We start from the raw sequence: 13,707 nt of genomic DNA on the forward strand, positions 1-13,707 counted from the left end.
CAGTCGCAGAAAACACAGCCAACCGCCACGAAATGACGTGAAGTCGCGCACACCGCAACATTCCCCGGGATAAAATACAGTCGCAAAAATTCTATAGAATCATACGGATTCAGAATACATTCTATCAACCAGCGATTCTGCGCAGCACAGTTATTGTATAGAAGTAATGTGTGCCATTGGCCCTCGAGTGTATTTATTAATTTTAGGATAAAATTTATCATACGGATTCAGGATAAAATTCTACCAAACAGCGGTGGTGCGGAACATACATGCATCTTGTATCGATGTACTGTGTTCCATTGGCCCTATCCCTTCTTGAGGATAGGAGGATAACCTGTCGCGACACAGTCTGACTGGCCATTTGTATGGACAATTCGGGTTCCGGTAAGGAGTCCTGGTTGGGACTGATGCCTGTAATGTTGCTCCATCTCCTGCATGGGCGGTAGACTAGTAATCCTCTTCCTGACATCATGCAGGACGTCGGCGGTTAGGTACAGTTGCAGGTGGAGGCTCGTGGCTTCTGAGCTTGAAGGGCCGGACTCAAGCCACACCTTCCCCGCCGACACCCGAGCTGTCCAGTGCGGATGCAACCAGAAAGGTGCAGGCGCGAGCCAACCGGACGCCTGAGCAAGTGGCGGCGGATCGAGCAGCAGCTGCAGCGCGATGGGCAGATGCGCGAGCCAACCGGACACCTGAGCAGGTGGCGGCAGACCGAGCAGCAGCTACTGCTCGGTGGGCACGGTGGTCGGAAGCACGAGCCAACCGAACGCCTGAGCAAGTGGCTACGCATCGAGCAGCACATGCAGCTCGGGTAGCAGAGGTGCGAGCCAACCGAACGCCTGAGCAAGTGGCGGCAGACCAAACAGCGGACGCAGCTCGAAAGCATCAAACCCGTGTGATTCAGCAGTCATCAGAGGAGCACACACCACAACACACCCGCCGCAGCAGGGGTAGCCTTGTGGAGGCAGTTTTGGATGCTGCCTTCTGGGTGTTCAGGCGGCCGACAAACCCCACCAAGCCTCGTATGGGTGCCTGGTTAGACAGCAGTACAGCTTCATGGCCGGAACGTGTGCAAGATGTTCCTGCGGGTCAGCCTCTGCCCACTGTTCCTCTAGCGGAACAGATTCGAGTCGCCGAACAGCTTGATGCCGCTGTCAAAAACAACATGCCATCCTGTGTCTGCGCCTGCTGCAGCGAGATGAAGTCCGCGGTACAGGCACACGGCTACCGGTTTGGTGACATCCCCAACGTGCACCAGTTGCGTGCAGATGTTTGGAGGACGCTGGCAGTGGCGCGTCCAGCTCAAGTCGTCGCATGGCTACCAGTGGCAGCCGCACCAGGGGGCAGAGCACCACCACCGCCCGAGCCAGCTTTGCCGTGGGGCTTCCGAAAGACGTGGCTCAATGGGCATTCTACGGAGAAGACGGGGCTCACCAAGCGTCCTGGTACGACAGAGGACTTTGGTGGTTCAGATGACCAAGAGCACCGCCAACCCACCCAGCAGCGCAGTTCGTTGCAACAGGCGCGGGACCATTTGGGCAACACTGGAGCATACGGCTTCCCGGAAGACTTTCCACCGCATGAGGCGGGCCCATCTAGTCTGCCACGGCGACGTCGGCGTGAGACGGATGGTGTTGACGACGAGCAGGAAGTGGATGTGACACGGCCACAAGACGCGGACGGCCAGCATGAGGAATGGATGCTCCCTTCGTGGCCGCCACGACCTGGCATGGAGCCACGGCCGGATCCCATTGCTCCGGGTGTGTGGCTAGTGCCGTACTGCATGTGTGTGGAGCGCTCTGGGGAGAATTGTACGGTGCACACCAACGAGGCTGGCGACGACATCATCATGATGTGCAACGACTGCATTCATGCCTTGGAACGTAAGCACTAAACACTAACATGAAAATTTGCATGCAGTGCTTTCGTTGCCAATCATGTGTGCTGGGTGTTCATGCATGCACGCACGCATCCTCTGGTTATTCTGCCTGGTCTGCCCTGCCTGTGGCTGCTGCCTCCACATCCAGGTGGACGCATCCCGGAGGCTGCTCTCGCACGCTATGATGGTGGAGACGTGCCCGAAATCAATCAGGACGGGCAGCGTCTAGAGTGGCCTACCGTGCTGGAAGCCAACATACTGGGGCTGGGCCATGTGCAGCAGCAGATCTACACACTCAAGGTCAAGAACCGGCCGCCTGACTTACAGCCCATCGCCGTCACAATGCACGGGATAGCCGTGGTGAACCCATCTCTTGATCAGTGGGTGGATGCCATCCCACGCTCTGCTGCATTGTTGCCGGAGAACATCACCGTCCTGTGCATGGATGTTGTCAGCAGCAAGGAGGAACTGCTAGAAAAGCTCAAGAGCGCCAAGGTGTTGTCCGTCCGAGCAGCTAATATTGTGGCCTGGGTCAACTACCTCAGCAACCTCACCTCCGAGAGGCATATCGATGACCAAGCGATGCAGGAGTGGCAGGCAATGGACCCAGAACGTCATGTGCCGCAGTCCATCATCCGCTCCACTGTTGCTCCGACAGATCCCAACGTCGCCACGCTCCTCACCAACACCTTCTTCCATGACTGCACGGGGGCCGCAGCCGTACACCAGCACCCGTCCGTCATGCAGAACCCCAGACCGGAGGCTCTCGTTGCCGCCGTCGCTGCTGCCTCATCTACTCAAGCGGACAACACACCGGAGGATGTTGGTCTCGAGGAGCTTGAAGTTCTGGTGCCTGTTGTCCCTGACACACCTGTGCCGGGATCAGGTGATGATGCACGAAACCCGGTGGAGCTACACCGTGAGCTGACAGCGGAGCGCCGGCTGGTCTTTGCGTCTGGGGGCCGTGGTTCTAAGGTAATCTGGTAATGGGTGGGTGAAGTGTATTCCCTGATGCGCTGCTACTCTCGTGCATGACACACCCGCATAAGGCTTGTGCCTCCTCACCAATATGCATATCACAATCGACCTGCCCAATGCATGTTCCCGACTCTATGCCTCGGTCCTGCTGCAGATCCTGGACTACTCCCGGGAAGACGTGCTTGCCAGCAACTTCCCCACCGCATTTCCGTACGCTGAGGGCGGCCTCCGTCCCCTGGGTATGAGCAACCGGACCTTCTTCCAGCATGTGTCCATGCGTGTGCCACGGCGACAGCTCAGTGGCAACCTCCTCATGCTCGCCCGCATGGTGGACGTGCTCAACATGGAGGACGCAAAAGTGCAGACGTGGGTTACAGTGAAGAGCTGCCAGCAAGACATTGACATGGTGGGCGCCATCCCGCGAGAGGCTGTCAAAGCCATGGCGGACATCCTGGCCTTGCCGAAGATGCACCCGGATCGCCGCCGCTTGCTCCAAGACACGTCACCTCTCGTGCACACCCTCGTCACCTCTCTTCGGCGAACGGTCGCACGCATCGACATGACAGATGCCTATTACCGCAACGCGCACGCCAATCTACGTGGTGTAGCCGCCGCAACCGGGCTGCCACTCCTCATGTTTAACGTCAACCCCGCCGACTTGCACAGTGCGGCTGCAGTCGTGGCCGCTGGGCAATTTTTGGAATTTGGCGAGGATGGTGCTCCGTTGCGGGAGGAGTGTGTCATGGACAAGTGGCGGCGGGTGCGAAACAACCCCTACGCCAGCCAAGCACTCCTCAACGCGGTTAAGCTCGCCTTCATGGACATCCTTTTTGGTTTCAAACCTGGCGACAAGCGGCAGAGCAACCCCGACTGCTTCTGTGGCACCGTGTTCCACATCTGCATTAAGGTGGAGCAGAGTGGACGCCTCGCCCTGCACTTGCACGGCATGGCGCACCTGGCAGCATTCACCGTGGACAAAATGCGGGCCCTGTTTGAGGGGCCCAACTGCCGCGCTCTGGCGTTGGCACACGCCCTCTGCAGCATGTGGCTGCCTGAGCTGTACTACGACATTCAGGACAAAGAGCGACGAGTCTTCTGGCAGACACCCCTGGTCACGGCTGCACCCACCACACCAACGGCAGTTGCACCAACGCCCATGGAAACATCAATGGCAGCAACGAATTCTGGTGATGACGACATGACAGATGCTACTGCAGAAGAGGATGACGGCCTGACTCAAGCAGAACCTGGCAGCACCTCGGGCACAGATGAAGACATTGGCAATGGTGACAATGGCGTCCAGCCAGGCCCCACCGCAGCGTCCGCTGGCCGGCCCCCAGCCATCCACGCGCCTCAGCCAGATGGATCCATGCCGGCGCCCGTGTATGACTTTGCTATTGTCACCCATGGCAAGCCGCATGGGACCGGAGGTGAAGCCACTGATACCTTTACACCCGAAGTGTGCTTGGAATGCTGCACCCAGCACCTTGTGGCGGGTGTCGTGGGGTCCTGCACCCACAAACACACTGACACCTGCAAACGCTTCGGCTGTGCAGGCGTGGATGGAGACTGCGGCATGGCCTACCCACGCCACATCCGGCGTGAGTTCAAGTGGGTGGGCGACAGCGGCATGTTCGTTCTGCCCTGATACGGCCCCAACATTGTGCCCCATTGCCCCACTGTCACAATGGTGCTGGGCTGCAACAATGTGTTCACGCTGGCCTGCGAGCTCGACCGTCAGTACACTGCAACAGTGGAGGAACAGCTTGTACTGCCGGTCCCCATGCGTGACCCCAAGGTCCTGGAGGACATCCTTGTGCAAGCAGAAGTTGTGGCCCGCCGAACCACGCACTATGCCACCAAGTATGTCACCAAGGCCACGTCGCAGAGCCAAGTCACACGGCTGAACCGCGCGATCATGATCAGCCGCCACTTCCTTGACACTGCAGCTGCTGGTGGTGGAGATCCCGCAGCCGCCCACGAGGACCGACGCAAGGGCATCGGAAACCTTATCTCCGCGGCGAACCGTACGACAGCCAGCCTGACCATCGGAATGGCCATGGCATCCTTCAAGTTGGCAGGGCACGAAACGTTCGAGTGCACGTACGAGAACACATTCTTGAGCACAGGCCCGTTCATGGCCATTGTGCTCCGGGATGACCATGATGACATCAACAGCTTGGAAGCAGCAGCTGAAACCCTACTGGTTTTTCACAATGACAATCCGGAGCAGCCGGGTGCTGCTGTGACGGCTCTGACTCACTACCGCCAACGTGGCTCGGAACTGGATGGAATCGAGTGCAGCCCGTTCGTTCTCGCCATGACCTACACCATCACCAAGCTGCCGCCGGGCAGCCACCCGCACACCAAGTCTCTCACAACCCCCCGCCGCCCAAAACAAAGACGCCGCCAGTCGCCACGAGCTGCCTTCGTGGATGACAACACAGATGAGTCCTCCCAAGATGACATGGAGCATGACGCCACTGCCCCGACCACCACAGCCGCCGCCCAGGTAGACACCCAGACGGGCCCATCCGCCCGCAGTGCTAATGGTGCTGCTACAGCAGCATCTGCCTACACGCACACCTGCACCGGCGCCACGGAGCCTGTCGACTGGGTGGTGTTCCAACCCACCCACCCACTGTATGCCACCCATGCTCACCATCGCTTGCCGCGTGTCAAGTACACAACACTGCTGGGGCCCATTCCGCGACGGCCACCGCCCGATGATGATGACAGCCCATCAGCACGGCACTACTACGCCTTCGTTCTCTCCACCTTCAAGGCCTACCACACCACCCCCATCCCACCAGGGATGACCCTGCGCCAGGCATACCTTGACTGGCGGGATAACATCCTGCCGCAGGCCGGACCAGACATGGCTGGTTTCATCATGTCTGTCCTGGACAACCTGGAGGCGGAGCATGAGTGCCGTGACTATACACGAGAGGCATACAACAAACTACGGCGGCAACACCGTGCCCGTGGCCTGCCTGTTGGCCCGGACTCGGGGAGCGACAGTTCTGACAGTGAGCAGGATGAGGACGAGCCCCTACATGTGCGCCGCCGAGACCCCGCCAATAGTGACAATGACGACGGCGACCACCACATCCCGGCACTCAACCTCAATGATGCAGCAGACGACAGGCCGCCAGAGCTCAGCCAGTTCGACCTGCACGCCGCCGACGTTGCCACTTTGTTCCCCACTGCCTCCTCAGAAGACTCCTACGCTCACAAGGCGGCAGATCGGTGCCGACCACCGCCCCTAGTGGACGGACAACACGCTGGTCAGCTAGGCTTCATACGCCACGGCAGTGCAGACACAGTAGCAGCCATCAAGCGTGCCACCAGGGCCCTGGAGATGTTCGAGGCAGCTGGCGGCCAGCTGGGGGGCGCCGTCACAGACAGTATGAACTTCGACCCTGGCCAGGACTCACAGCTGCAACTCCAGCTGCGACACCAGCAACACGCGGTGCTGGCTGTGGTGACCCAAGCATCCGCTACAGAGGCGGGTGAACCGGACGATGAGACCGTGTTACAACCTGGCTCCCTGCCCCCGTACCTGCCGCTCTGCGTGCCACCCACCATCGAGGACACCATCCAGCTCTTCACACTGTCCGTTGAACAGGCCGTGCCGTTCATGCTCATGGCACGCTACTTCAACACCCGCCATTCACCCAACCAGCCGCAGCCCCCACGGCTCCTGATCGTTGGCGGACCCGGCACAGGCAAAAGCCAGTTCGTGCACGCGCTGCTGTGGTACACCTATCAGCACCAGCTGCCGCACTGGCTGGCCACCGCCGCCTTTGCCTGGACGGCCACGCTGCCCTTCACCACGCCCGTCCACAGGTCCCTATCCACCCACTCCATGTTCCAGCTCATACCGCCCAACCGCTTCAAGGCCAACGCCACTGCCCAGGTGTGGCCCTGCTCTCTCCAAACACCTGCTCCTGCCTGCTGCACTGCGCAGGCACCCCCACCCTCATGTGCACATGCCTGCTCACCCCTCCTCCCATGCCATAATCTCCCCGCCACCATCCTCACAGGTGAAAGCCAATGTCGGCACAGGGGCCATCTGCATCGACGAGATTGGCTACAACAGCCTCGAGCACCTGGGCGCCTGCAACCACGCATGCAACAAGTCCCTGGACGACACCATCGGTGTTGCAACAGATGATGCCGCCCGCCAGGCGTTCAGGGGGCGTCCCTTCTGCCTCATCGGCGACATCTACCAGCACACACAGCCCAACGGCAAGCCGGTCTACAGCTGGGCGCGCTCCCTTCTGGACAACCCGCTCTTCACGCCGCCAGTAGCTGAGGCCGCTCTAGCCATGGTCGCCCAGACAACAGGCGACACAGCTCCTCCAGTATTGCAGAAAAAAACACCGCGCCCCAGGGCCAAGGCGCCTGCAACACAAGACCTCATCCTCGCGGGCTTCACACTCTACCGTGCTGTGGAGGATGTCTTCTTCCTCACCAAGCAACAGCGCCAGTCAGCCACTGACTCAGGATGACGCCTCACGGAGCTCTCGCAGATGTTCAACGGCCAGAGACTCGCCACACCAGAGGATATCGACGAGCTGGTCACCAACCTCAACGCCAAGGCCATCAAGGACCTGGCGGACATCGCGCACCAAGACCCATGAGTGGTACTGCAGCGCAACGCCCCGCGCCACCGCCTCAACACACGCCTGCTGCAGATGGCGGCCATCAAGGCCAAGAAGCACCTCGTCGTCTGGAACGCCATGCACGTACCTGTCAAGAGCCGGGATGACCCTGAGCCCCCGCGCCTGTCTGAGCGGGACAAGCTGCAGGCCCTGCTGCAGACGGACGACAAGACTGACGGCCTCACACCTGACACCTGGTACTTCGAGGGTGCCATGTTCCTGCTGTCGGACACCACCAGAGACAGTGGCGCCTCTGCTGGCGCCTGCCGCAACAACCTGGTGCATGCAGTCGGCTTGATCACTGACCCCCGTGAACCACCGGATCATGGCACAGGCCCCTTCTGGCGCCTCAAGTATCTGCCCCAAGCTGTGCTGGTCACGCCTGCAAAAACCGTGGGCAGCGCCAACGTCTTCAAGGGGGAGGAACTCTTCGAAGATGTGCAGCATGCCTTCCCGGTCTGCCCACGCTCCACAAAGAACCCCCTCAACGTCCACACCCTCGATGACCAAGGCAGGGAGACAGTCCTCAGGGTGCGACGTCGCAACGTCCCTCTCGGAGACGCCTATGCTGTCACGGATTTCTTCGTCCAGGGGTGCAGTTTCAAGGATGACTGCTGGATCGTCGACCTCTGCCCACCGCCAACTGGCATCAAGCGTGCATGCCTCTTTGTCATCCTCACGCGCTACAAGTCCATGGACCATATCCGCCTCCTGCACCCACTCTACAACAACGCCTATGAGAAAGCACAGGTCATCAAGGCGTTCACCAAAGCAGCCACCATCCACCCGGACCTCGATGCAGAAAGCAAACTCCAGACCGCTGCTGCACAACGTACCCGGGAACGACACACAGCACTCTTCCAGGAAGCACAGCGACTCGTCGACAGCCGAACCGCGAACCGCCCACCACCGTGCTGACAACAACATGACAACACCCGTACCACAGCGAACGACGCGAGGATGACAGGTCGCAGGTTCAAATCACGGGTCACACGCGAGTTGCACATGAGGACGTGAGAACGCGAGCATGGAGGGGCACATGGACGCGTGAACGCGTGGGCACGTGGGTGCATGGGACCGTGGCACCGTCGATTCGCCGTCACATCGTCATAACATCTCCAACTGGAGGATCGTAGTGTGATGCGTAAGGCCCTATCCTCCTCGCCAACGATTGTGTCGACGGAAAATTGTACACGAGCGAGTGAGTGACTGCGTAAATTTGCTAGCGCCCTACGTTCACTAGCGCTCTAATTTGGGTACTGCACGCTGCTACATGCACGCTGTTAACAAGCGGGTTTCAGGCGGGGTTTTGGCACTGCCCACCACCCCTTTGTCAAGCAACACCTGGTCAGGCGTCATCGCATCGCGGGACAACCGCCGTTCATAATAGTACAGATTAACCTTGAGAAGGCCTTTGATAGGATGCCTCGCGAGCACATGTGGCTTCGGTTGCAGGAAAGAGGGATTAACGGCCCCATGCTAGGTGCTCTGAGAAAAGCGTACGAGAAGGTGTCCATGGTGATGAAGGTAAATGAGAAAGTGGGGGTTGAGTTTGAGTCTAAGCGTGGAGTGAAAAAGGGTGTCCTTTATCTTCGGAGTTGTTTGGGCTCTTCATCGAGACACTAGCCGATCTGATTGATACTCATGACCTTGTAGTAGCTGGTGCATGTAAGTATGACGCACCCCTTGTGGACACCAAGCGCGTGTCCATACTGTTGTATGCGGACGATGTTAGTCTGCTAGCGACGTCAGTAGAGCGAATGTCTGAGTTGCTACATCTTGTGGACTTGTTTTGTGAAACTTTTGGGATGCGACCAAATGTCTCAAAGTGTGAAAGGCTTGTTTTTGCATGTGACGGCACCCAGCAGTCGGAACTTAGGGGAACATGTCAACAGTTACAGCTATCAGGTCAGGTAGTACCTGCCAAAGATAGCGCTCGCTATCTGGGCTTGGTATATGGGCCAGAACGGCCTTTTAGTGCGTGCCGTCAGCAGTTGTGTGATACAGGTCGGTCCGTTATGTTTTCCTTGAGCGCAAAGCTGGACAAAATGAAGCTGTTTGCCCCCGATATGCGAATGCGGTGTTTTGCAACCCAAGTCCGAGCATTTCTGTTGTATGGCTGCCAGGCGTGGCGCCCTTTTGCGCTGACAGAGGTCGTGGACAAGCGGGAAGGCGGCGGGATAAAGCCATCCTTGCGGAGGACATGTTCGAAGCCTGTTTGTAGGATAGTGCAGTCCAGCTGCAAACTTTATTCATGAGGCAGGTAGTGGGGACGGCACGGCCATCCCACAGGCTGTTGTACGCGGAGCTGACTGAACTCCCCTTACAATATTACATGGTGAAGCAGAACATTTGGAACGGAATACCGCAAGAAGTCCTGGGGGTAAAGGAGCGTGTTGACTGGTTGCTGAGTAGACCTCTACCTGAAGGAGCGATAATAACGGCATTAAGAGAGCGTTTGATGAGTGCCTGGGACCATACGCATCTGACTGTCTTGCCAGAGAAGTACCCATCAGATGGGAAGCAACTGGGAGTGCAAATGGCTAAGTATAAGCACTGGATGGGGCTGCCCTTTTCGGATGCTGCAGCCGTCATGTAGCCAACACATGCTAAGGTTTTCTTTCCTCGTTTAGCACATCGTAAGCTAATGCAGTTTCGTTTATGTTGCTGGGCTTTGGAGGCAAACAGAGCACGAAGGGGCAAGCACCATGTCCCCATGGGGCAGCGGTTTTGCCACTGTTGTGGTATTAATAGCCGAATTCAATATGAAAAACACGTGTTATTGGAATGCCCAGCCTATAATGATATTCGTGCTGAAGAGGGATTCGATCATCAACAGAGTATGTTGGACGCCATGCAATGAGTATCCGCATGAGGATGTTAGAACGTATGTGGGCTCACCGAAACTCAATTACCCCCTTTGGACGCTAGTCTGGGCTGATGTGCGGTGTTTTTCCTTTTCTCCGTGACTTTTAGGCGTTGTAATATTGCCCTTGGACCTTCGGCTCGTATGGGTAGTCTTACAGGCATGGGATCACGCACCCCCAACCATGTAACACACACACACACATGCACGCTGTTACATGCACGCTGCTACACAATAACTACTGATGCATACCAGCACGCAACCTGCGCCCACCACATTGCCAAGACGCAAGATCGTCTCACTGTTCATTCACATTCCAGAAATATTCCAGAACCGTCCAGGACAAAAAGCCAACACTCCACTGCCAACATAAGCCACACGTCTCCCTTTCTGCAAACCGCACATAACGGCATGCACAGTTTTTTTTTCGTTTTGGGCCTATTACCCTACAGTAATAACCTGCATGTTTCTTACGGTTACAAATCCTTTTTTTATAGTCGACCCCCCCTCAAAGGCCTTGTCTGAAACCAGCTTGTGGCAATGCGGTTCTGTCCGGTGAAATCTAGAATCTGGTGTATTCCAATCTTGCTCGAAGGTAGAGCCATCTAAACGTATTACTGCGCATGGCGGGGGCCAAGCGTATACGACCACCAGCCCTATCGTATACCAACCCCATAGTGTTGATGGCTGACGGATTGCTCTGGGATGCTCGAAAATTGCCACTCAGTTATCCGGGTCTAGAATTTTTTGTAAATTCCTGGACCGAAATCTTTTCCGGCAACTTTCAATAAATATGGCCCAACTTTATGCTAATTCATACTCACATTAAAAAAAATTAACCGCGTGAATGATGAAGGCCTTTAGGTTGTACCATTTTTTATAAACGTCATCAAGAATCCAAGCAAGCGGAATATGAAAACGCAGAAATACGTTGGCTGTGGACGAGCCATAATATTTACTGAGTTCCTTATTGTAGGGTTACAGCCCTATACCCACCCCTTTCCCTCCCGCAAAATTCTCACCATATGCTCTTTAAATGTTTTACCACACCCCGCCTCCCTTACCACCATTGTTGTACAGGACGATACATATTCCAAGACACTCTTCACGCATGCCCGTACATCTCAACATGCACATAACATCTGCCCATGCCGCAGGACACATTCCTTCCTGCCATTCCGTCCAGGATTTTTCCTCGTTCAGTCCATCGCTCTTCTGGTCGAGACACCTGGTCATGAGCTACTCGCTATGGAGTCAAGGACGTGATCCTGGCAACACAAGGTGAGACCACTACTGCTCTCAACAGGCATATATATAAAATATCCTGCTACCACGCCATGCAACCTGCAGGCTTGCCACGCCATGCAACCCACTATACCGCGCCTCGCTCACTCCTTGCATGCTTCAAGCAACGCTGCTCCTAGCATCACATGCAACATTTGTTCGCGACAGAAATCATGCTTGACCTCCTCACAGCGAACCTTCTTGACATCTTTCGCCCCCCCCCTTCATTCCTACATGCAGCCGGGCACAAACAAACGAACACGGAAATTCTATCTCCGCTGCCAAGCCAGATCCTGCAAACGATGTGTAAGTCTCATGCGTTCATCGGCCATACAACTATGGGTGTTCAGTTCCACTCCAAACTCATCTCTTCCTTCACGTACAACTTCGGCCTGCCACCCCATTCATCTTCCCAACTGTTACCACTTTTGCACTCACGGACCTTTCCCTTACCTGCATCCATCCCTCCACAGAAACATGCACAACCGCCTCGACGACAACGACAACAACAAACGAACGCATTCACCATCGCCAGACAGGTACGTCTCTAGGTGGTTGACTCAGTTGCTCCTTCTTATATCTACAATCCAATACGTACGCCAAATTGTACCTATCACGCCGCGCCATCCGGGCGTCGAAACACGCCTTTCCAGCCATGAGAGCCACCAGAGTCACACCGCCACGAAACTGAACGCACCAATTCCTCGGGCCACCATGACACCCTATCATACCACCCTTTACGACACCCCTGCAATACGCCAACCCGCCTACCAAACACTCCCAGGGCAAACAAGCACCAAGAGATCACGGCTGATGACCCGCCAGCCACGCCACTGTCTGCCAGCAGCGCCGGCGCATCAACCACCACCACACCAAACACGCCCAGGTATGATTGCACCTCCTGCTGCTCAGCCTGTCCAACCGCCACCCCTAAGCCAACTTGATGCAATAGAACATCGAATGCACCATGCACATCTACACGACTCAACCTGCTCACAGTCGTTCTTTTGCCAAAAGCATAATGTGGCAACTGCTCATGCCTTCCAAATCCTGCACATGAGTCACCACCTCTTGACGCATCCCATTACCAAACGGACACACCCACGCAGCACACTGCGGCCCGATATCAGCATGGTGCTCGCCGCAACCGCGGGATCAGAGGACCTGCCAAACAGGCTCCACCGTATGAAGCGCTTGAAAAAGGGTACGCTGTACAAGGCTATCTTTGGATGGGAGCACAAGGGCTTCAACAACGACCTGCCACTCCCAGCCAGCCGCATCATCATCATTCTTATCGATGATGAGCGCCTCAAGGACATCCTCAACCGCTTCGACAACTACTTTGGACGGGCGGTAAGTCCATGGGACGGACGGCAGCTACATCGAGTTCATTTCGTGGAGCTTCAGAGGGCTCGCCACTCACACGGTTGCATACCTGTATCCAGTGCGCACGTTCATTGAGGCGGCACATACCATGTGCACCAAAACTAATTGGAAGATATCCAGCCTAGATATTTCCACCTGCACATCCACTTCCCCCTTACAAAAACCGTAACACCTCCCATCACACACGTCGACGCCATCTCATTCTATTGCACTCATCTGTCTTCCTTCCATCCCCTTACACCACCTCGCAGTTGTCTTTCTACAATGTCATCCGCTTGGATAACGACCGCACATACGCGGACCTCCTCGACAACCTCGGCAGCACTGCTAAAGTCATTTACAGCATGGTCCCCACCACCCAATGGAAACTTATCGATCCCCCCTACCTCCCCATGGCCAGAATTGTCCCATCCACTGTCCGCCTCTTCACGGTAGACCCATACACTGACTCCTCCGTGAACGACAAATACTCGGACGCCAAGCAACAGCGTACACTCCTTGTGTACCCAGCGTCCGGCATCATCAGTCGCGGCTCCATAACCTACATGGATGCCTACGTGGTGGCGACACGTGCAAACAGCCAGATCAACGCCGAGCCCTTTAAAAACCTCGAACTCGGCGCTGTTGAGCTGCTCATCTCCTCCACA

The 13,707-nt window shown here is 56.6% G+C and overlaps 1 protein-coding gene across 1 annotated transcript; it reads left to right on the forward strand.

Annotated features, from left to right (window-relative positions):
* Positions 1-365: 365 nt before the first annotated feature.
* Positions 366-13,600, forward strand: VOLCADRAFT_99208 (uncharacterized protein; the record flags this gene model as incomplete). The annotated part of the gene is made up of 16 exons (XM_002957956.1): positions 366-384; positions 477-1,883; positions 2,028-2,854; positions 3,012-4,472; positions 4,599-6,776; positions 6,904-7,311; positions 7,558-8,435; positions 8,471-8,537; positions 8,653-8,725; positions 11,548-11,671; positions 11,915-11,980; positions 12,148-12,213; positions 12,459-12,560; positions 12,784-13,027; positions 13,312-13,491; positions 13,571-13,600. The coding sequence occupies 16 exons, from the start codon at positions 366-368 to the stop codon at positions 13,598-13,600; spliced, it is 8,130 nt and encodes a 2,709-aa protein (XP_002958002.1).
* Between the last annotated feature and the right edge of the window lie 107 nt (positions 13,601-13,707).

Source organism: Volvox carteri, assembly GCF_000143455.1.
Source record: "Volvox carteri f. nagariensis unplaced genomic scaffold VOLCAscaffold_83, whole genome shotgun sequence".
NCBI classification, from domain to species: domain Eukaryota; kingdom Viridiplantae; phylum Chlorophyta; class Chlorophyceae; order Chlamydomonadales; family Volvocaceae; genus Volvox; species Volvox carteri.